This window comes from Felis catus, chromosome A1 (assembly GCF_018350175.1).
Source record: "Felis catus isolate Fca126 chromosome A1, F.catus_Fca126_mat1.0, whole genome shotgun sequence".
Classification (NCBI taxonomy): domain Eukaryota; kingdom Metazoa; phylum Chordata; class Mammalia; order Carnivora; family Felidae; genus Felis; species Felis catus.
In genome coordinates, this window is record NC_058368.1 from 14,047,153 (window position 1) to 14,072,240 (window position 25,088).

Consider the following 25,088-nt stretch of genomic DNA (forward strand, 5'->3'; position numbering starts at 1 on the left):
TGATCTCCTGAACCGTGAGATCATGACCTGAGCTGAAATTAAGAGTCGGATGCTTAACTGGCTAAGCCACCTGGGCACCCCTAGTCAATTTTTAAATCAAATTAAGAAACTGTCCACTACAAGTTTGCTGAGAAGTTTTCCTTATCATAAACAGGTGAATTTTACCAAATGTTTTTCTGCATTATTTGAGAAAATTAAGATGTTTCTTCAATTTTTTCTTAGTGAATTATATTAATTACTTTTCAAATGTTAAACCATCTTTATATTCCTGGAATCCTATTTGGTCTTAGATCCATTCCTATCCCAATCAGGCTTGCTTATTTATTTATTTATTTATTTATTTATTTATTTATTTAAACGTTTATTTATTTTTGAGACAGAGGGAGACAGAGCATGAACGGGGGAGGGTCAGAGAGAGGGAGACACAGAATCGGAAACAGGCTCCAGGCTCTGAGCTGTCAGCACAGAGCCTGACGCGGGGCTCGAACTCACAGACCACGAGATCATGACCTGAGCCGAAGTCAGCCGCTTAACCGACTGAGCCACCCAGGCGCCCCCAGGCTTTTATCCTTCAAATGGCTCATGTCAGTGTCACCAGTAGTCTTCATATTGTTACATCTTAAGGTTTTCAGTTTTCATCTTATTTGGTCTGTTAACATTTCAGTTTAACATTCTTTCCTTGAAATGCTTTCTTCAATTGTATTTTGTAACAGCATCCTTTCTTTGTTTTCTTCCTACCTCCTTGGTCTCCTATTTTATTCTATCCTACTCACGCCTCCTCTTTCTCAATTTTAAGGACTGATTTTCCTTTCACATCTTTCATCCTTCAGTTTTCTCTATTTTAGTTAATAGCATTGCCATTCACCCATTAGTTCAGACCAAAAATGTTAATACTTTTTGACTCTATTCACACAATAAATCCATATTCTATGCAAATTATCTTGTCTTGGTATTAAAACATATCCAGAATGAATGACTTCTTCCTACTTACGATCCTAGTCCTTTCTATATCACATTGATACCATCCTGTTTCAATCACCATTGATCACCATTGGTTATCCACACTCTATTTTTCTTGCAGTCAGACTAATCTTCCTAAAATATGCCATACTTTACTACTTCGTCCTTCTCAAAGTAAATTCACAATTCTCTTACCTTTGACATCATCTCATTATACCCCTTCATGCTTTCTCTGTTACAGACGCACTGGCCATGCAAAAGCCTTTTTGCCTTTCCCTTAAAAGCTAAAATGGCAAGCATGAATCCATGTCAAGACTTTTGCATTTTCTTTTCACATTGCTTTCATCACTCATTTTGTAGATGTCCACATGGCTTGATTCTACACTTCTTTTATGATTTTACTTATGACATCTTATCAGAGAACTCTTGACTCATCCCTCTAAATAGAATAGTAGCCCTTCCATAGTCATCACTATCTCTCTACTGATTTTTGAGAGCACGATTCAGACGTTTTTTACTTGTTTATTTTCTGCCTCTTTTCACTAGAATATAAGCATCAGCTGGATGAAAGCAGGGACTGTATCTTTTTTGTTCTCACCTTATTGTTGTGTCTTCAGGACCTAAAAGAGTGCCTGCCTCAATAAATAGTTGTTGGATTAAATTGAATAAATGAAAAGCACTTTCATACTTGTTTGAGTACCTAAAAGAATGTTTTTCACCTTTACAGATGAATATTCATACTGCTTTATTTTATTTTATTTTTTTTAATTTATTTTTTTTTCAACGTTTATTTATTTTTGGGACAGAGAGAGACAGAGCATGAACGGGGGAGGGGCAGACAGAGAGGGAGACACAGAATCAGAAACAGGCTCCAGGCTCTGAGCCATCAGCCCAGAGCCTGACGCGGGGCTCGAACTCACGGACCGCGAGATCGTGACCTGGCTGAAGTCGGACGCTTAACCGACTGCGCCACCCAGGCGCCCCACATACTGCTTTATTTTAAACATCAGTTCCTGGGTGAATAGTATAGATAATAAAGTTTACATTTTTATTTTTATTTAGTTAGTTTTTTAAAGTTCCATTTTTATTTTATCATCAACTAATAACAAGCTAATAGTTAACTATCACTTAGCTTTATGTCCTTGTCATAGAAGGTGTAACTTAGTGGGGCGCCTGAGTGGCTCAGTCAGGTAAACGTCCGACTTCGGCTCCTGTCATGATCTCATGGTTCGTGAGTTCAAGCTCTGCATCGGCCTTAAGTTCCCTTGTTAAGGGAAATCAGCAAGGTTTGAAGAGATGAGAGGATTGTTTATCATAACTCAAAGAGAAAGTTTTGTAGTTCTGGAAGAAATCATACCCAACTGGAGTGTGGTCTTAAGTAAAAGAATGTGGTGTATTGGCCTGAAAGGGTGAAGCTAGTAGAATAAATACCCCAACTTCATTTTCTTCCTGGCCTCTAATTTCCTGCTGGTGTCTCTAACTAGTCAAACCCAACAGGAAGCCAACAGGCATGGGAGCCTCTGGAGCACAAAATAGGATGGGGAAGGTTGGGGAGTAGATCAGCACAGCCAGTAAAACCTATATCCTATATATCCATTAGGTTGGGCTTTAGGGTTTGGCTGTCTGAGGCTCCATTATGTCATCAAGGACCTAGGTTTTTTCTGTATGTCTGCTCTGCCAAGTCACTGATGATTTTATTTGATGATACAGCTGCTGTCCTTTGTGGTAAAAAGAAGGTTTCCGGGTAGACTTAGTGCTGTAGGCCTTCACATCCAGATTGGGGTTAGGCAGAAGAGCTCCCTTCTGCCAGATACTGAAGGACATCCGTCTCTCTAATTTGATAGTCAGCTTAGGTCTTGACCTACGTTGAATCATTTGTTGCCATGAAAATTTTGATGCTGGTTCTCTGAACTAATTGCTTTCTACCTGTCTCCCCCAAACAACAGCAACAACAACAACACATAAATGATTCATATTGGATTAAGCTATTTGGAGCTCAATCTTGGTGTCCTAAAAGGAGTGAGATGGATGTTGAGGATCAACTACTTTATGATGTACCTGTAGTAATTAAAATAATTTTCCACAATTTCCTTAATAATATAGTATATATTCTGTATGTGTAGAGTGGTTTCTGCAATAAAAATGAACATTTCTGGGGCGTACAGGTGACTCAGTCAGTTAAGCGTTCGACTTTGGCTCAGGTCATGATCTCACAGATCCCATGTCGGGCTCTGTGCTGACAGCTCAGAGCCTGGAGCCTGCTTTGGATTCTGTGTTCCCCTCTTTCTCTGCCCCTCCCCCCACTCATGCTAAGTCTCTCTGTCTCTCTCAAAAATGAATAAACATTAAAAAAAAAATTTAAATGAACATTTCTGGTAATCCATTCCACGGTGGGCTGCTCTAAATGTAGGAAAGACCTCTTCTTACTGAATAGCAACTTCTCCCTTTAACATCTATTGCCCCTATTTGATTTAGTTACTTATGGAGTGAAATGTTATCATCTAACTTTTTCCCCTAGCTTCTCAAGCTCTATTTCCAATATCTTCTATCACAGTTCATATAGTTCATTTTATAATTTATGTGTTCAGTCACCACACAAAAGTACTGTTACATAGTTTAAATTTCAGAGCATACAGTTTACAGATTTATAACTATAAATTATCCAAGTATAACTCTCTTTTTAAATAGCTTTACTTGAGAAAATGACAGCAAATATCAAAATAAAAAATATTTCAAAGCAATCATTCAAACGAAACTCATTAAAGCAGAGTTGGATATCTTCTTTTCTCCTAATCTGTGTTTTGTCTTTTCTTATTCTCTTCTGCTGAGGAATTATGGCAGGCACCAGACACAAAAAAAAGATGAATAACATAGTATTCTCTTTTATAACAGGAAAGAAAGACATGTGAATAATTAATAGTAATGCAAGGCAGGAGGAATAAGTACTACTTATGGTAAAGGTAACATGCTACTGAAGGAACTTTCATTTTCTGCCTGGTAGGATTTTGAGTAGGCCAATAAAAAACAAAACAAAACAAAACAAAACAAAACAAAACAAAACAAAACAAAACAAAACAAAACACAGTTTTAGAAAGATATTTCCTAAAGATAAATGTTAGAATAAAAACTACTACCCAAGAGCTTAATTGCTATGAAAAAACTGATACTTTTTTTTTTTTTAGCAATATGGAAGGAATGCCTCATGTGATGCTTCTAGTGTATCTTTTTATAACACAGAGCAAGTTGAAAACTTGTTTCCAAATTATGAGTTACTTCCTCAAATGAATACGTGCATAATGGCCAGTCTGATTTTCTATTGCCTTATTGTTCTTTGTAAACACATGACAGTTTTATAGAATAAAATCTGATCTCTGAAAATGTTTATCTAGGAACAGGATCTGACTGTTCTATTTCAGAATTTTAAGTGTAAAAGTAGGATTTATCAGATAATGCTCTTGAAATCATCATTACTGAATAAGAATATAGTCTATAAGATAAGCTATCTGAAATTATAGCTAGTGAAGGAGCTGGCTAAAGCTTTATATAACCATTGATCTCTTGTTTTAATTTTTTCCCCTACCCATGAATAAAGTGGTTAAAAATTTTAAAAACATTGCATTCTTCTTATTAAAGTTCCTTTAAAATGACTGCCCAAGCTTTGATTTTTCTTTTTCCTTAAAGACTTATTTGTTTGTGTCTGCCACTTCCCACTCTTTAACAATTCAGCTACTTGTTAGGATCATTTTTCCATCTTTTTAAAAAATTTTCATGTAAAGTTTTTCTCCCAACCTTTGTTAGGACCATTGCTTATCTACTCACCACTGGTGTTTTGTCAAACACCTAGTAATAAAAGCCTAGTAATAAAAATAATTGCTATCCACATTACACTTCAAGCTAATTGGTACCTACTCAGTAACACCTTTCCATAATCACCCTTCCACAAATTTCCTGTCCACTCTGTGCTTTTTCATGTACTTACTAACATCTGACTTGTTACATATTTTACCTTTTTTATGTTGTTGTACGTCCCAGGCTTCTCCTTTCCTAGACTTTGAGTTCTGTGAAGGCAGGGCTTTTTCAGGGCTTTTTGTTAACTGTTCTTTCCACGGTGCCACAGAGAGTCCCTGGCAAATAGTAAGTCCTCAACATGCATATTTTCTGTATGACTAAATGAAGAGTATTGAATCTACCTTTAAGTAAAGGAAACAGATGCAAGGGGTTTACAAGTTGAGGGAGCGTGGTAGAGAAGGCACATAAGGAAACTGGTGTTGTATAGGCAAAACTTATTTTCCAAAGAAACAATTTATTTGGCTCAATGAAAAGTTTTCTAGTTTTGAATTTTATTTTATTTATTTTACTTTTATTCCTTTAGGTACCTTCATCAGTTCTCACTACTTATCGTCTCCTACCCTAATTCATACATTGTTGTTAACTATTTGAACATTATACTCATATGAGTTTGTGACCCCTTATGAAATGCATGGCATGCTTATGTCAAATTTATTGAGTTGCCTTTGTTATGAGCATGATGAGTGTAGGTATACCATAGGGAAGTAAAATTGGTAAGACAGTTTAGTCCTTTTTAGACCTTAATTATCCTATACTATTATTTGGACTTTAATCCCTGGTAATGGAGATAAAGATGTGATGTGACCTGTGCTTCAGGGTTTAGTGGTAGGTGATTCTTTATCCTAGGGAGGATCAAAAAAGGTCACCAAATGAGGAAGGAAACATTTGTGTACTAATACATATTTTTCACAGTTGAATTTGAATTATCAGCTTTTAAAGAACAGCATTTACTCTATAATATTTTCATCTGAAATTATACTCCAAAGCAGCATTATCCAGTCAAAATATAATGCAAGCCTTGTATGGTATGTAAAAATTTCTCATAGGGGTGCCTGAGTGGCTCAGTCATTTAAGTATTGGACCTCAGCTCAGTTTGTGATCTCGTGGTTCATGGGTTTTAGCCCCATGTCAGGCTCTGTATGGACAGCTCAAAGCCTGGAGCCTGCTTCACATCCTGTCTCTTTCTTTGTCCCTCCCCAAATCACGCTCTGTGTGTGTCTCTCTTTCTCTCAAAATAAATATTAAAAAAAAAATTTTTAGATAAAATAAAAAAATTAAAATGTCTCATAACGTAATATGTGAAATTAATACAATAATGTATTTTATTTAACCTTATATATCCAAAAATATTATCACTTCAGCATATACTCAATTAAAAAAGGATAATAGATACTTTGTATTGTCTTTTATTCTAAACCTTCAAAATCCAGTGTATACTTCCTTACAACACCATCACCTGGGACTAGCCACATTTCAAGGGCTCAGTAGCCACAAATAGCTAGTGGCTGCTGTATTGACCAATGCAGCTTTAAGGTTTGGTTTAAATTATGGAAGGTCTGTCATTTCTCTAAATGGCATTGATAGTAGGTTATGTATTGGTGATGGCAGTTGAAAATCTTGATGGTGTGTTTAGAATAGAGGTATTGTTACATGAAGCTGTGGAAGTATAAAATATCGTCTAGGGAGAGTGGTTTTATGGGAACGAGAATATAAGTTTCAGCAGTCCCCATCTTTTTTTAAATTTTTATTTATTTTTAATATGAAATTTATTGTCAAATTGGTTTCCATATAACACCCAGTGCTCATCCCAACAGGTGCCCTCCTCAATGCCCATCACACAGTTTCCCCTCCCACCCACCCCTCATCCCATCTTTTTTTTAAATAAACATTTTGTAAGCTAATTTTAAAAATTTATTTATGTATTTGATAGAGACAGACAGCATGAGTTGGGGAGGGGCAGAGAGACAGGGAGAGGAGAGAATCCCAAGCAAGCTCAGTGCTGACAGTGTGGAACCCTGTGTGGGCCTGGAACTCACAAACCGTGAGATCATGACCTGAGCCTAAACAAAGAGTCCAACACTTAACCTACTAAGCCATTCAGGTGCCCCATCAGTTCCCATCTTTTAAGCAGAAGGCACTGGGGAGTAATCTGAGGGTCATGAAAGCCAAAGGGGGCAGTATTTCCAGGAAAGTGAGATTTGCCTTTTTAAATGTGTTGTATTTGTCCATGTGCAACTCATTTGTGATTTTATGAAGAAAGGCTTTAGTGGAATGGTGGGGTCAATTTGTTTTCCAGTTGGTTTGGATCTCATGATAGTTCTCTTTCCCAATATTTGTGTGTGTGTGTGTGCGTGCGTGCGTGTGTGTGATCATGGTATTAATTGTATTCCATTTTAATTTTCTTTGAGATCTCTTCTTTAGTCAACTCACACAAAAATGGGTTGAGACCATTTTTATTCATAACTTACTTTATTTCTTTAGCTTGGGTTGAGAGTGGCATTTAACCTGAGTTATTTATCTGCAGGTGTTCTGGAAAGGGATTCAGATAACAAACTGTCATTTAAGAGAATTATCTTAAAATGTTATGTTTCTGAATATAATTAGATTTTGAATGCTGAAGGAAATATACAGTTTTATATTATACTTAACGTATTAGGGGTGGATATGGAAAATGCATATGTACTTATTGCAAGTCAGCAGTTTTAAAATGTGATGTTCTGGGTATTTTTAGCTTGAAAATCTTTTCCTTTTCTTTAGTCATCAAGAGTCCATATAACTAGAGCTGTCCTGGAGCAATTTTTGTCCTTTGCAAAGTACCTTGATGGTTTATCTCATGGAGCACCTTTGCTAAAGCAGCTTTGTGATCACATTTTATTCAACCCAGCCATCTGGATACATACACCTGCAAAGGTATACGTTTTGTTCTCATTCATTTCATTTTAGCGTAATATTATAAATTATAGTTATGGACCTAAACTATCCAGTGGAAAGCATTTGTTTGGATTTTTCGACCTGTTTTATAGTCAACCTGAAGCAGTTGAATTCCACAGAATCAGCAATCAAAATATGAAATACGTAAATATTAAACTAAACGAAACTATAGTTTGAATTAAACTGGATCTAATAACTGCATTCTGAAGTTAGTGGTTGTGATTCATATCTTTCCAAGAAAGAATTTGCTACACTGATTATTAAGACTAAGAAAACAGAAAGTAACAGGTAACTAATTATGCCATGATGAGTACAATCACAGTGACTGGAAAATTGCTTTTATTGTAAGTACAGAGTTTATATCATGATTGTGAACATTATTTTAAAATAAAGATATACATTGTTTTTTAGATATCAAGATAAAAGTTTTATTTTTTTTTACCTAAATTTAGCCAGATTTAGCCCTGTTATAGTCTACTGGAAGTCAATAATAACGGACATTTTTCATGAATGTGAGCTTCCTTTTACAGTTTTCAAGTTTCCCATACAACTTTGGTTACATAATATAAGTTCTGACCTTTGTTGTTTAGCATGTTAGTTGTGGTGCTAAATTCAAACTTGACGTTTGTTCACTTTTTAAACAAGATGTTTGGCTTGTCCTCTCTCTGCTTACATGCTTAGATTCTGATACTGTGGGAGTGGGTTAAGAAAATTTGAAACTACCTGAACTTTTAGGATATAGGACTATGTATATTTTTTCCAAGTATGATATAGCTGATAGATATTAGTTCTGTTTCTTTCAGCTGCTGAAATATACTTTGATTAAAGGCTTTAGTCTAGTTAACTTCTTAAGTAATTTGGTCTTCCTATCAGATACTTTTGATAGATTATTAAGTCATTTAAAATTATTTCATTGGTAATAGCCACTAGATTACTTTTATTAAAATAAGTTTTATTAGAATGTGTTGGCTGCAGATTTTTTTCAATATAAATAATATTTAATTAAAAGTTATTTTTAACCTCTTAATAAATGGTTCTTTCTTGGCCTTTACTAATTTGCATTTAAATTAAAATGTATATTTATAATAAACACTTGAGGCATTTTAAATTTATTTTAATGCTTTGCTAATATTCTGTATTAGGTTCAGCTCTCCCTATACACTTACTTGTCTGCTGAATTTATCGGAACTGCTACCATTTATACCACCATACGCAGAGTAGGAACAGTATTACAGCTAATGCACACATTAAAATATTACTACTGGGTCATTAATCCTGCTGACAGTAGTGGCATTACACCTAAAGGATTAGGTAAGTACAACACTACCACTGTATTCATGGTACTACTACTGTTCTGTATGCTGAGTACTGTTATAGGGAACAGATGTGCATGGTTATGAAAATATCCTGAGCTATTGTCTTTCTTAGATAGTAGCCTTATGTGTTGAGAGCTTTTTGTGATAGAGAAGTTTATGGATTTGTAATATTAAATTATTTTTAGAATAAAGTCAGGTAAAAAATAATATTCTACCTTTTAGCCAGTGTACTTGTTGATACTTGGGAAGATATAGGCATAGTATTAAAAACAGATGAAACTGATCATGGCCACTGTGTTCTAATATAGTTGTTTTGGTGCTTTGAGATTGTTGCCTTTTTTTTATATTTTACCCCAGACTTTACCCTTTATTCTAAGTATAGTAGAAATTAATTTTGTTCTTCATTGTGTTATTGCTAATTTTCCTAATTATATAAAAATACATACTCAGCATAGAAAATAAAATGATATAGAAGAAATATATTATTTATACCCAAATCCCAGGAATAGTAACTCTTACATGTTTGGTGTGTGTGCTTCCACTAAATTTCATTGAATTAAATGTATGAAATACTTAAACTCTCTTAACAAAATTGAGATTTTCTTGATTTTTTTTTTCTTATGGGTTTTTTTTTTTTTTTTTGGCTCTACATAGCAATCCAAAAGAATGTGCCATTTACATGTTTGTAAAATTTTTATTTTATTTTATTTTATTTTATTTTATTTTATTTTATTTATTTTATTTTATTTTATTTTATTTTTATTTTTTTAACGTTTATTAATATTTGAGAGACAGAGAGAGACGGAGAATGAGTGGGGAAGGGGCAGTGAGAAAAGGAGACACGGAATCCGAAGCAGGCTCCAGGCCCTGAGCTGTCAGCATAGAGCCTGACATGGGGCTCGAACTCAGGATCCGTGAGGTCATGACCTGAGCCGAAGTCGGATGCTCAACTGACTGAGCCACCCAGGCGCCCCTAAAATTTTGATTTTATAAGTAATGCAGTGTTTACACCTGTGTATATAATAATTAACTTCTGTCTTTGATGTATGTAGGATTATTGAGAGTAGTTACTGTGTAATATGTTAGAGTGCTTTTCTCAGCATACTCACAAAGACATTGAAAATTTTGTTTTATAAAAATCTTTTTGGGCGCCTGGGTGGCTCAGTCTGTTGAGCGTCTGACTTCGGCTCAGCTCATGATCTCACAGTTTGTGATTTTGAGCCCCACATGGGGCTCTGTGCTGACAGCTCAAAACCTGGAACCAGCTTCAGATTCTGTGACTCCCTCTCTTTCTGACCCTCCCCGGCTCACACTCTGTCTCTCTCTCTCAAAAATAAATAAACATTAAAAAAAATCTTTTTTAATTCTCAGTAAGGGAAAATAACGTAGAAGCATTCTAATATTCATTAGCTTATTTTGTGTCTTTTAATGATAGGGCTTTTATATTATACAGTCTGATATATTATTCTGTCATTTATGACTTTTTTATTGCTTTTAATCTTGATAATGCCTAAAATTTACTAGATGTTCACCATGAGTTTGAATCTCTGCTAAGCATTCCATCTGTTAATTTTGTTCAATTGTTTATATGTAATGTAATTATATATACATAGACATGTTTACACATACACATAGGCGTATACATATAGCTTGTAGTCGGTATCACTATTATTTTGTACGTCAGGAAGGTGAAAGTTGGTACAAAGTGATAGAACTAGAATTTGAATCATGTCTATGTGACTGAGAGCCCTTGTTCTCTAACACTATAGCATGGTAGAGTTTTCTCTACTCCAGGCACATCATATATTCACACATACTAATTTCTGCTTCAGAAAACTAATTTATAATTTACAGAAAAGTTGTAAGAATTTTATAAAGAATTACTAAAACTCCACCATGTTTCCCAGTATTTAATATGTTACCACATAGACTTTATCATTCTCCATTTTATGTAAATATAATCAGACCTACATTTATATGTGTATGTATTTTTTTCTAAATCGAGAATAAATTGTAGATGTGATACCTTATTACCTTAAATATTTTCCTGTTAATTTCCTAAAAGACACTCTCTTAGATAACCAAAGGCAACCATTTAAATCCTGGTAATTTAACATTAATACAATGGTATCATCTAATCCAAAGATAGCATTTAAATTTCACCAATTATTCCAATAATACCCTTTTTAGAAAAAAATCTCTTTTTTTTCCTCTTAATCCAATTCGAGAATCATATACTGCATTTAAGTTACCTTGTCATTTGAATATTCTTCAATATAGAATAGTTATTTTTAGCATTTTTGTCCTCCATGACCTTCACATTTTTGAAGAATAGAAGCAAATTACTTTGTAGAATGTCCCTTAATTTGGATTTGTTTGATATTTGCCCATGATGATTCAGGTTTTTCATTTTTGGACGCAGTCACGCACAAGTCATACCAATTCTGTCACATTGTATCACGTCAAGAAGCGCGTGGCGTTCAGTTGTCGTATTACTGGAGATGTTAATTTTGATCATTTGATTAATGTGGTGTCTGCCAGTATTCTTCATTATAAAATTACTACTTTCTCTTTTGGACTAATAAGTATTTGGTGGAGAAATACATTGAGACTATGTAAATATCCTGTTCTTCAACAAACCTTCACTTACTGGTTTTAGTTCATCAGTGACTCTTGTCATAATTGATCTTTATTGTGATTGCTGCTAAATGACATTATTTCCTAAGCCATTTATTAGTTTGCAAGGAGGAACTTGATTTTTTCTCTTCCAATTATTTGTTCATTTTATATCAGCAAATATTTCATGGATTTCTATTTTATTCAGTGTATTACATGAATAGTTGGCATACTTTCTCTGCAAGGGGCCACACAGAAATAGTTTAGGCTTAGGGAGCCTTATGGTCTCTGTTGCAAGTAGTCAACTCTGCCAGCGTATAATAAAAACAACCATAGACAGTATGTAAATAATTAGATACGGTTTGTTTCAAACAAATGGAAATTTTTAAGTTTTAGCCGATTTAGCCCAGAGAGTATACCCTGGGTTGTATCATTATTTATTCGATGTTAAAGTTGTCTCAGATTTGGCTAGTAGGAGACTTTCATCTTAGTTTTGGGGTCTTTATGACAGATGTCCATAATTTTTCAGTCCTGGCTCTTTCCCACAAGAGAGCCAGAGTTTTTGGTTCATGTTATACTTATCTCTGTCCTGGAATCAGACATTTCTCCAAGGAGCCCTGGTTTGGTTGGTGGATATGGTTTCAGAAACCAAGATTTGGGTGTTAGTGTGCTTATTTGGCTTATTGCTCTTTGAGTGTTATCGCTTCTAGGCATTCTTCATGGATGTAGGAAACACAGGTTTATACATAGATACCTTCGATTCTGATTTAAAACCACTTGGTTCAGTGTAGTCTCAAACTTATTATATTTATAGCTTTCTTCCTTCAGTATTGAAAAATCTGGCTTACATTATCTTTAATATATTTATACATTTGCTCATTCTACTTTATGAAACAGTGTTCCGACACAAGCACCATCACCTTCTCAGCTTTGACGTTGCCAGTCAGCTCTGACCATCTCTTCACCTCTAACTCTGGATGGTCCTTGTCACCTCCTTAGCCCTAATTGTTTCTTTGCTGCTGACCACACTCCTGGCTCTTGTTGTCTCTTCGCCATGACCTTGAAGGTCCTGCCAGACTTACTTGCCTCCTTGGCCCTGCCAAACTCTGGTGTCTCCTTGAGCTCTGTTGGTTTCTCCTGTCCCAGGGCCCTTAACCTGGCTGGCTCTGACTGCCTCAAGGAGACAGGAGGGAAGAAACCAAATAAATATATTGTGAAGAAAACTGACAAGAAAGTGGAGAGAATTTGTTTTTCTTTATAGTTTGATTTATTCTTTTTAATGCATCTTTTTATTTATTTTTAATCCATCTGAAATTAATTTTGATATTTAGTAAAATGTGAGGTTCGGACTTGAAACGTAGCTTTCTAAATAACTTTTTTTAAATACCATTTTGAACTAAAATGCTTTCTTTTAACAATAGTCCATTTGTACTATGCTAGCTTTTCGTAGTACTTACTAATTCATATGTAGGCTCTGACTTGAGAGCGAGGATCTTTTGCTTTGACTCTTATTTAATACTTTTGTCCCTTAAATTATTATTATATCAGGTTCACTATAAAAATTCATATTAACAGATATCATGGCAACAGATATCATTAGCAAATGGAATCATACAAAGGCCTATTAAAAAAAAAACAACTTCCTGTTCTCTCAAGGAGCCAGTATTACCAGTCTTATATGTTCTTCTACCCTCTTTTTCTCTGCTCATACAGACACAGTTTTACACATGTCTACGTGTAGGTCCTTCAGATGAGGCGTGTTTCATAATTTTTGTATTTTTGAATATGTCATAAATGCAAATATGTTAATACATGATAAACCTTACATAGGTCTCACCAAGCTTAAGAAATAGAACATTACCATAAACCTGTATGTCCCTGTCCTTGGTCATATCTTCTTCCCATTCCTAGCCATAGAGATAACCCCATCCTCAATTTTATGTTTTATGTTTTTTGTTTTAGGTTTTTTATGCCTTTTCCTTACTTGAGGGCTTATTATTTTACTTGTGCTTTACCATTTTGCTATTTATGTATGGATTCCTAACCTATTGATTGTTTAGCTTCTGTATTTTATATAAATGGTACATTTGTGATTTGTTACATCACTCAATTTTATATTTGTAAGATACATCTTTTTTTTGTAAAATATGGATCTGTATCATGTATATGCTTAAAACCCACACATATGTATGTATTTTTTCCAACATGCTCTTTACATTGTACAATATCTGACAATAGTAATTATAGCTAACATTTACTGAGTGCTTATGATTAAAATGGGCCAGGGACTATTCTGATCCCTTTACATATGTTGATCTATTTAACCATTACAAAATATCCTATGACATAACCACGATTTTTATTCTTATCCTTACAGTAGAAAAAGAAACAACTGACACTTTCAGACAGTATAAAACTTTTCTAATTTCATTAAATGGAAGTAAGGGTATTATTACTAAGATAATGACTGTCTCTACTGGGGTGGGATGGAGGATGTGATCAAGATGTAGCTCAGAGCTGAGGACTGGCGTGGGGTGAGGACTTCAGTGCACTGGAGCGAGCTGCTGTTCAGCCGGTTGTTAAATATTCAGGGATTTTACAACCTCGTTTTTAAACTATTAGTAGATTGATCTTGAATTCAGTCATGATGGGAACACTTACACAACAAAAATCAGAAATCTGCAATTATTTAATCTGATTTAAATCAGGACCTCACCCCTCCACTCTTGTGTAGTTCCTTTACCTGCACACTGGTTGTTACTGGCTTTCTTTGCCAGTTTGCTGTCAGTGTTCAGTATCTGGATCTACAAAGTGATTATACAGGTATTAATTCTGAGCTCTTCATTAAGGTGTATGTTTACATCCTCTATATATGTGCTATATTTCACCATGAAAAAGAGTTGAAAAATTAATACTAAATATTGGTAAGGAAGGAAAAGGTAGCTTGTATCCTGTTGCCAGCAGTGGGGCAAAAAATGTGGAGTGCAGTCTGGGAAATGAGAAAGAGATTTCCTTCTCAAGAGTAGATGGAATGGATTATTTGATAATAATTTGCATGTAAATATTTATTGAGTGAATAAGATGTTATAAATTATACATAAAGTGATTTTTATTTTAAAACTTACGAAGAAGCTATGTAAATCCTCATTGCTTCAAGAAAGCTTTATGGTTTTAGCTACATACTTAAAGGTATAATTTAATTATTACATTACATGTATGACATATATCATTGAATGTTCTCCTTTATTGGTAATTAGATATTTGCAATTAATTACTTTGAAATTTAGATGTTATGATGAAATTAACATGTACTTTAACTGTTCACATTCATTTATTCACTCATAAGCATTTATTGAGTGTCCACCATAATATGTATTTAGTATATTTAAGCCACATAGGAAAAAAAGCTGCAAAACAAACATTAGCATGTCACTTTTCTGTGCTTTATCATATAATGTGTGGGGTGAAATGGAGATGGTCTTTAAATGAAGACTGGTTTAATTGAAGATGAAAGAAATGTTAGGAAAACTTGGATTTGGGGGAAAAGGGAACCTATTAATAAAAGTAGGAAAAAAATAATGTAAACACTTGATGATTATGCACTTATGAATGGATGATATTATAATTATTTAAAAAGTAACCCTTTCCTCCAAATCTGAAGTTTGGCGAATAATTTGAAATTGCCAAAGTCTGAAAATAAATGCTTGGATCCTCTGATATAATTGAAATTATATAGCATTAATATTAGCGAGTATTAAAATAAATACAACTATTAAAGAATTCCATAGTGTTCCAACATAATTGCATTATGTTTGTTGAATATCGTGAGGTTTTTTTTTTTCCTTTTGTTTTTGTTTTTGTTTTCTGTTTTATTCTAGATGGTCCCCGGCCATCACAAAAAGAAATTATATCGCTACGGGCATTTATGCTACTTTTTCTGAAACAGCTCATACTAAAGGTAAAATAATTTTACATAATTTAGAATTTCAATATATTAAGTGTGAAAGAATTTTTGGCATAGTGTAAAATCAATATTGTAAAATTAGCAGTAGCTATCTTTAACTTATGAATAGCTTTTAACACTCTAAAGTAAATCTTACTGTTAACTTTTGTGAAACTTCACCTTTTGTTAATCCTTTTTTGAGATCCTCCATTCTAAGAGATATATCTGAAATGGAGAAGGAACATATGCATTAGAAATGAGCATAAAGTTTTTATTCCAGAAAATAGTCTGTATACCTGTTTCAGAAGTCTTACATTATATCTTTTATCACAGTAGGATTTTTAAAAGATTAAGATAAAGAGAAATGAAAAACAAAGGTAATATATGCACAATTGATATTATAAAGTTTTGCAGTAATTTGCATCATTTTAAGAAAAGAATAAATTCTTAGAAAATAGTAATATGAATACAGTTTAGATGATCACAATATACCAACTCTTGATAGTGATGGTCAATCAAATCAGCAACTTCAAAAGACTAGATACAGCGTTCCAAATATTTACTTATTTAACTCAAAATAATATAGTCTATGAATTATGAAGTATTTAAACATTTTAATGAAAACATCACTACTTTTAAATTGTTCACATTTTTTAAATGATCATTTTGATGCCTGTCTTTAAAGTTTTAATTTTAGATTTAAAATTAAGTAATATACATTTTTTTAAAAATTAGGACCGAGGGGTCAAGGAAGATGAACTTCAGAGTATATTAAATTACCTACTTACCATGCATGAGGTAGGACATGGTCTGGGTCTTTGTTTTAATTATTTTATTCAAAGCAGTAGAATAAAATATTAACTATAGAAATATTGGTGATCCTTATGCAGGATGAAAATATTCATGATGTGTTACAGTTGCTAGTGGCTTTAATGTCAGAACATCCAGCCTCAATGATCCCAGCATTTGATCAAAGAAATGGAATAAGGTATGATTATAATATTAGTATTATTAATAGACTTTAATTGAGTACAGTTTTGCTTTCTGGAATAACCCCTACTCTAGGAACTTTTGAATAAATACAGCAAAATCTTATATACAAGAAGGGGATAAGTGGAGAAACTAGTATTGATCTTCTAATACTCAAGAAAACTGGTGAAATATATCAAGGATGGGTCTTAGGTCTCAAAAAGAGTAATTAATATGTTGCTGTAGTAAAGACTTTTCATGTAGTGGGAAGAACAAATACTATGTATATATTTTTCAGGAAGACAAAAGAGCATAGTATATTTCAGCAAAAGAGAGCACTAGAAAATTATATGAGTTTAGTCTCAAGAAATATATAGTGAACAGATTTGGAAGGTCCACATAATAGAAAGTTCAGATTTTATATTTTGTTGGTGACAAAATAAAATATTTTGAAAGGGGAACTGATTTGCTTAGAGTTCCATTTTGTTTTGATTTACAGTCAGCAGTGTGGAAAATGAACTGGAGAGGGATAAAACTGATGTAGCAAAAAGAGTAGAGAGATTATTTTATTCATCAGTATTGGGGATGATGGGTTAGGGCAGTGGCAATACAATTGGAACAAAAGGACAAAATTAAAAGAGGTGAAGACTAACTTTAGTCAGAATGACTGTAAGTAATTATGTAGATAAGTGAAAAATAGTTCCTTGATGAGTATTCTTATGAACTTAACCTATGCCCCAGGCCCTTAGGGATTCTCCTTTTTTATTTTTGTGAAGTCTTAATTATTAGAATGAAGAGGAAATGTAAGTTATGCCATATGCAACTCAGTGTGCTTCCACAGGTTATAAAAAGAATTTTGAAATAATATACCTGCCAAGGTATTTTATTAGCGCATCTTTTATTTGGCCATTTATATCAGCAAGTGACAGTTTTCTAGATCAGAGAAAACAGTCACGTCAATTCTATGTGGCTGTCCTCTTTGTGATATCAATAATACTTTTGAGTTTACAATGGAGTTGCTAATCTGTTTGAAGAAGATTACACGTTTAATTATTAACAACTACAAATACTTTCTTACTATGAGGTTGAATTATATAAAATTGCTGATACTTAACTGTTTACTAAATAAATACTGGCAGTTTCATCTGTTCCAACTTAATAATATAATACAGTTATACTTCTCTTCTTAAATTATATTTAGATTGAACAATTAGTATCCTTGACCTTAGATCCTAGTATCTACTTTATTTATTATATTAATTGATAAATGAATTAATTGAAAATATCCTCCTCATCCCTGTGGATGATACCAACCTTAGATTGGTTAATATGAAATGCAGACATAGGATTTTTCATTACTCTGACATGGTAAAAATATGATCATACAAAGGAGAGTGGTTAGGTCTTTAGGGGAGTGAAATAGTAATTTAAATGTATAGTGTGAATGGAATGATTAGGCACAATGAATACCAAGACCTGGTTGCTCATGATTGACACCTGCTAAACGTGTCATATTGTCACCAATGTGTTCAAAACAATGACAGAGATGGAAGAATTTCTACTTCACTTTTTCCACTTGAAAAAAATGTGGTGACTGTAGGCTTTGTTAAAAATATGGAAAAAGTAGGCTTATTCTATAGGACATTTAATGGTCTGTATCCTAGAAAGTAGGTATGTAAGGATAACAGTTACATATAAAATATTTTCTGGGGAAACTTCTGATTAATTATAATTTATACACACTAAGAAATGAATACAAAGAATGAATTTAATTTAAGTTTGGTGATATTTTAACTGACTTTAAGGAAGACCGTGTGAAATATGAAATACAACATTGAACTGAGTAGCTAAAAATGTGGTACTTTTATATCTGAAATTCTTTTAAGAAAAGAACAAATAAGTACTTATCTCAATATAGACAATATTCTGACTTAATATAGTAAGCTCAAACAGATGAATTAGGATTCACCTAATTATTATATTGCAAGTAGATTCATTAACTGATTTGTCAGTAAATTTCCTATTCATATTGTATTGCAAATCCAGTGTTTGTTTCTTGTTTTGTAAGGAACACTTATCTAGTTGTGAAGAAAATCCTATGTAATGTAGATGAATGATGGCCCTCGATGTTTCCACGTTTCACTTGTCTATCATAATTTCTGTTAGTCCTGGGTGGATCTTATGCCTTTGTTATACCTAAATTTGAAGTTATTTCTAGAAAATGGGAATTCTGTGGGAGTTTCTCGTTCCATGTCTGAAGCTAGTCACATTTTTAGGCTGTGAGCTTTTACTTCTGTTCTCAAGATTATTTTTTCTGTTGAAGGTTCTTTCTCACGATTTCCTGAATAGTTCTTTTCCTGACATGTATAACTTTCCTAGTCTCATACTTGTTCTTTTTTTTTTTTCATTACTGATCTTTGTCTTTAAACATTCTAAAAATCAATTTCAGTGTAAATACATATTTATTTAGGAACTTGAGGCTTTTGAAAAACTTCATCTTCTAAAGGAAATAGTTACCTCTAGAGTTTACCTAGTCTGTTCTTCAATTGAGTAATACACAAGTAAGAGGCAATATCAACAATATATTATTTTCTTTTTTAATAGTATAAGCCACTATTAAACATAAAACAGATGTCACTAGCTTTAAGTTATTTGTTTCCCTTTGTTAATGTTACTGAAATAATATAAAAATTGTACTGTATCTTCTAATACCAACTTTTTTGTTTGGCCTAGATTACTTCATTTTAAAAATATAAAATGACATTGTATTTTTCAAAAAGAATTTAATACAGTAAAGCATATCCCAATTTTATAGGCCCCACCACCACCTTCAAAGAACTTTCTTAAATTGTAGAATGAGTTTTAAAAGAATTATTACCCACTACTACCTTATAGAAAAAATACTTTTATGTTTTGAAGAAAACAAAAGATAAACATTTTTAGATATTTATAAATGTTATAATGAACATAGCCCTATTCTTATATAGTATATGAAGTGCCTCTATAGGTTAGGTTAGGTTAGGTGAGGTTTTGTGTTGCTAGCAGAGACTTTTTTGCTCCAAGTAACAGAAAAATTCTCAAACCGATTAAAGTAAAAACAGAATAATGCGTTTGTTATAGAAATCTCATTAGGATAAGAACAAGGAATTGGAAAGCTAGAAGGAAACAACTTTGCTTTCTCTGCTACTTCCTGTATGGTTGCTTTGTTCTTCCTTTTGTGTATAGACTCATCTATGTGAACAAAACAAGACTGCATTATCCTTTCTATTTTAAATACTTTTTTTATTCAGGAGCCCCCAAAGTGCTAGATATTGTTTCTCAGAGCTCATTCCAAATGCTCAGAAAAGAGAAATAATTGGGCAACTATCTATCCATGATCCAATTAGCTATAAACAAGAAAAAAAGGTCATTATGTAGAAATGTCAGAGGCAGTTATAATAGAAGGGGAAATGTGGCTTAACTAATCATGTATCTTAAAATAGAAAAAATGTCTTTTAAATATGCCTGGAAGGCAGTGCTTATAAGCAACGAATCACATTGAATGTTTGAGTATTTATTGGAAGACCAAGTTTAGAGAAAAATTTGTAAAATATAATTTTTAATTTTTCCAAAGAATTTTAAATCCTGAGAGGTACTTTATGTTTTTTATATTTATGGTTTGTTTGTAAAGTATATAGTGCTTCTATTTTTAATATTTGTAGGTACTTAAAAGGTCATTTATTTCTGTATTTTTTAGAGTAATCTACAAATTATTGGCCTCTAAAAGTGAAAGTATTTGGGTTCAAGCTCTGAAGGTTCTGGGATACTTTCTGAAGCATTTAGGTCACAAGTAAGTTGATGTTTTTCATTATGAATTGTGAAAATATCTATTTAAATTGTATTTTAGTAGTTTCGTATCTAATATAACATGAAATTTGACTTGAATAATCTTACAGTGGAAAAGAATAGCTTCCTATGATAAAAATTGTGAAAGTGTTTTATGAAAGCATGTTTATTAATAGTAGATTATAGAACAAATTCACAATTTAAGTAATATAGTTTATTTCTATTTGTTTGCTGAAGAAAGTACTGTTCATCTTAAAGATGTAATAACATATTTCATCAAATCAAATAAATCACATATGGATATGATTTCAGTGAAAACTTTCGTGACACAGGGAATACAGTGTATATGAGAGCTGCTCTTTTGCTGACATGTTAAGTCATTATTATTTGTATTTTTTTCTAACATTGAGGCCTATGGATTATTTTTGTTAGTTGAAGATCCTAGAATATTTCTTTTTTCCCCAAAGTCTAGAATTTAGATACTGTCACTTGCTGATATAATGAGTATTTTTCATATTATGTTGTCCAGTGCAAAATTATTCTTTATAAAATCCATTTTCTATACAAATGAGCCCAACAGGGTATCATTTAACTATTGCTAGATATGGAGCTCCTCTCAGAACCTCACTGTTGTCATTTCATTTTGGTATTTAAATTTTCAGAGAGTTTATTGATAACACTGATGAAAACCACACACGATCTAGGTAAAGCATCTCAAACATGCTAAATAGTCTGGAAGAGTAGATATTATTTTTATTTTGGTACCAAATTGATAGTCAAGTAAGTGAAAATAGACATATTATAAATACAGGGAATAGTTCACCAAAACCAGGATTGTAGGAAGGAGTTATGCATATTTGAGGAACTGTAAATGTGTATTAGTTGATTGAATACTGAGACTGAGAAGCATATGTACTTTTAATATTAAGAGAAAAGGACTGCTCATTTAACTTTGGTTAAGTAAGAGAAATTGACTAGGAGACATTAAAGGATTCTAGCCCTAGATGCAGCCTCTTAAAAATTGTTAAGAAGAAACATTGAAAAAATATAGAAATGTGGAAAACTTAAGCAAAACTAACCAACAGAGGGGCACCTGGGTGGGTTAGTTGGTTAAGCCTTGACTCTTGGTTTTGGCTCAGGTCATGATCTCACAGTTTGTGGGATCAAGCCCCACATCGGGCTTTGTGTTGACAGCGTGGAGCCTCCTTTGATTCTTTTCTCTCTCCTTTCCCTCTCTCTCTGCCCCTTGCCAGCTCATGCTCTCTCTCTCTCTCAATCTCTTTCAGAATAAATGAAAAACATTAACAAATCTTAAAAAAAAAATAAAACTAACCAGCAGATAAGAACACTCACTGGAAAAATATTGCTATAGAATACATAATAATTGCAATTATTAAATTGGTAAATAATTGCAATTATTAAATTAGCAAATTAGAAATTTACCATAAGTTTAAAAAGTAAGATTTAATTGCTGCTGAGGAAGGAGTACTGCTAAGCAGAATTTCATGAAGTTAGAAGACATGGTAGGATAACACAGAAGTGTTGGATCATAGACTAACAGAACTTTGGAGGAAAGTTTCTATTTTATTTTTATTGAAGAAAAAAACTTCCATACAAATAAAAACGAAATCAGAAGAAACTCAAAGGAAGATGAACTATGTGGTTGGCATAGTAAGATACACAGAAGATAAAAATGAAAACAAGGCAAATAATATGAGAAATTTAAGAAATATAATAAGAGCTTAGAAGAATTAGAGAGAAAATGATTGCTATAGAAAGTATGGAAGTTCCAGTAGTGGCCTAAATTGAATTTCCAACTAAGAAAAGCAGAACAGTGGAACTAAACATATATTTAAAGCTATAATTCAGTGAAGTCCTAATATAAGATTTTACCATCCATTTAAAAGATCATTCTGAGTACCAGGGAGAATTTTCCTAGAATGGTCAGCACAAAAGTATACTATTGGTCTTAAATATTCGTCTTAAATCACCTATTTTAAGAAAAATTCAATTGATCACAATAATAAAAACCCAGATCTATGTGCAAGAAACATACAAAAATAAAGTGATTTAGAAAGGCGGAAAATTAAAGGATAACTAAAGGTTATACCACATGCATACAAGTGAGGAAAACAGGAATCATCTTAATATTGGACAAATTAGAAGTCAAGCCGAAAAGCAATAAATAACATAAAGAAGGATACATAATGTTACAGGGTGAAACTTTCATAAAAAAGAAATTATGGGATAAATAATACAATTACCATTAGTTTGAAATACTAAAACAAAGTTTAATCCACCTATCTTGGTTCATAAAAAAATCCAGGGGGAATGTAATCTAAATAGTAAGGTAAATCTGATTAATATAGTTTGAAATCTGTACCATGTTAACATGGAACATTTATAAAAATTTGACATCAAAGTAGTATACATCAAAGAAGAATTCCAAAACATAAAGACAAAACAGACAATATTCTTTTAATAAAACACAGTAAAATTAGAAAATAGGAACAAAGTCAGAAACCAAAGTTTCTTCTACCTAGAAATTTAAAGTTTATTAAACAATTTTTGTGTCAATGAGAAAATACAAACAGCAGAATTTTTTCAATATTTTATTAAAATTATTGTATTGTATTTTATTGTATTTTATTGTATTTTATTTTGTTTTATTTTATTTTATTTTTTATCATGAGTGTACTCTTTAATCCCCATCCCCTATTTCTCCCATCTCCCCACATACCCTCTGGTAACCATCTGCTTATTCTCTATAGTTAAGAGTCTGTTTCTTGGTTTGTCTCTCTTTTTTTCCTTTGCTTGTTTGTTTTGTTTCTTAAATTCCACATATGAGTGAGGTCATATAGTATTTGTCTTTCTCTGAATGACTTATTTTGCTTAGCATTATACTCTCTAACCCTATTTATATTGTTGCAAATGGCAAGATTTCATTCTTTTTTATGATAATATCGACAATATTATTCACAATATTATCACAATAATATTCCATTGTGTTTCTATACCACATCTTCTTTATCCATTCATCTGTCAATGGACTGGGCTGTTTCTATAGATTGGCTAGTATAAATAATGTTGCAGTAACCATAGGGGTGCATATATCCGTTTGAATTATGTTTTTGTATTTTGGGGGTAAATACCCAGTAGCGCAATTCCTAGATCATTGGGTAGTTCTATTTTTAATTTTTTGAGGAACCTCTATGCTGTTTTCCATAGTGGCTACACCAATTTGCATTCCCATCAGCAGTGCAAGAGGGTTCCTTTTTCTCCATATTCTCACCAACCCTAATGAGGTGATATTTCATTGTAGTTTTGATTTACATTTCCCTGATAATGAATGGTATTGAGTATCTTTTCATGTGTTTGTTGGACATCTATATGTCTTCTTTGGAGAAATGTCTGTTCATGTTGTCTGCCCATTTTTAATTGGATTAATTGTTTCTTGGTATTGACGTATGTCAGTATTTATATATTTTGGATACTAATCCTTTTTCAGATATGTCATTTGCAAATATCTTCTCCCAGTCTGTAGGCTACCTTTTAGTTTTATTGGCTGTTTCCCTTGCTCTGCAGAAACATTTTAGTTTGATGTGATCCCAGTAGTTTATGTTGGCTTGCCTCAAGAAACATATCTAGAAAAATGTTGCTATGGCTGATGGTGAAAGATTACTGCCTATGCTCTCTTGTAGGAATTTTACGGTTTCACACTTAGATCTTTAATCAGTTTTTGTTTGTTTTTGTGTATGGGGAGAGATATTGGTCTGGTTTCATTCTTTTGCAGGTGGCTGTCCAGTTTTCCACACACCATTTGTTGAAAAGACTGTCAGTTTCCCATTGAATATTCAGTCCTTTGTTGAAGATTACAAAATCATTGTGCAAAAATCTGTTGCATCCCTATACACTCATAATGAAGCAGCAGAAAGTGAAATTGAGAAAACAGTTCCTTTTACAACTGAACTAAAAACAATAAAATGTTTAGGAATAAACCTAACTTAAGAGATGAAAGATCCATATTCTGAAAACTGTCAGGAGTGCGTGGGTGGCTCAGTTGGTTAAGCGTCTGACTTCAGCTCAGGTCATGATCTCGCAGTTTGTGGGTTCGTGCCCCATGTCAGGCTCTGTGCTGTCAGCTCAGAACCTGGAGCCTGCTTCAGATTCTGTGTCTCCTTCTCCCTCTCCGCCTGTCTTCCACTCATTGTCTGTCTCTCTCTGTCTCTCAAAAATATGTAAATGTTAAAAAAAATTGAAAACTATAAAACACTGATGAAAGAAATTTAAGAATACACAAAGAAATAAGATATTCCATGCTTATGAATTGGGAGAACAAATAATGTTAAAATGTCCGTATGATCCAATGCAACTTATAAATTTAATGTAATCCCTATCAAAATACCAATAGCATTTTGCACAGAACTAGGACAGACAATCCTAAAATTTGTATGGAAAACAGTCTTGAAAAATAAAAATAAAACTGGAGGTATTGTAATTCCAGATTTCAAGTTATATTACAAAGTGGTAATAATTAGTGGTGCCTGGGTGGCTCAGTCAGTTAAACATCCAACTCTTGATTTTGACTCAGGTCATGATCTCATGGGATCAAGCCCCGCATTGGGCTCTGTGCTGATAACGCAGAACCTGCTTGAGATTCTCTCCCTCCCTCTCTCTTA

The 25,088-nt window shown here is 33.1% G+C and overlaps 1 protein-coding gene across 12 annotated transcripts in view; it reads left to right on the forward strand.

Moving 5' to 3' along the window:
- The window catches only part of NBEA (neurobeachin), a 684,640-nt gene that overhangs the window by 159,901 nt on the left and 499,651 nt on the right, over positions 1-25,088 (forward strand). For all 12 annotated transcript variants that reach the window (XM_023250717.2, XM_023250724.2, XM_011286341.4 and 9 more), the window contains 6 exons: positions 7,567-7,719; positions 8,883-9,051; positions 15,551-15,630; positions 16,351-16,413; positions 16,506-16,603; positions 20,321-20,413. In XM_023250717.2, coding sequence (XP_023106485.1) covers positions 7,567-7,719; positions 8,883-9,051; positions 15,551-15,630; positions 16,351-16,413; positions 16,506-16,603; positions 20,321-20,413 — 656 coding nt within the window. The remainder of the gene's footprint in view (positions 1-7,566; positions 7,720-8,882; positions 9,052-15,550; positions 15,631-16,350; positions 16,414-16,505; positions 16,604-20,320; positions 20,414-25,088) is intronic.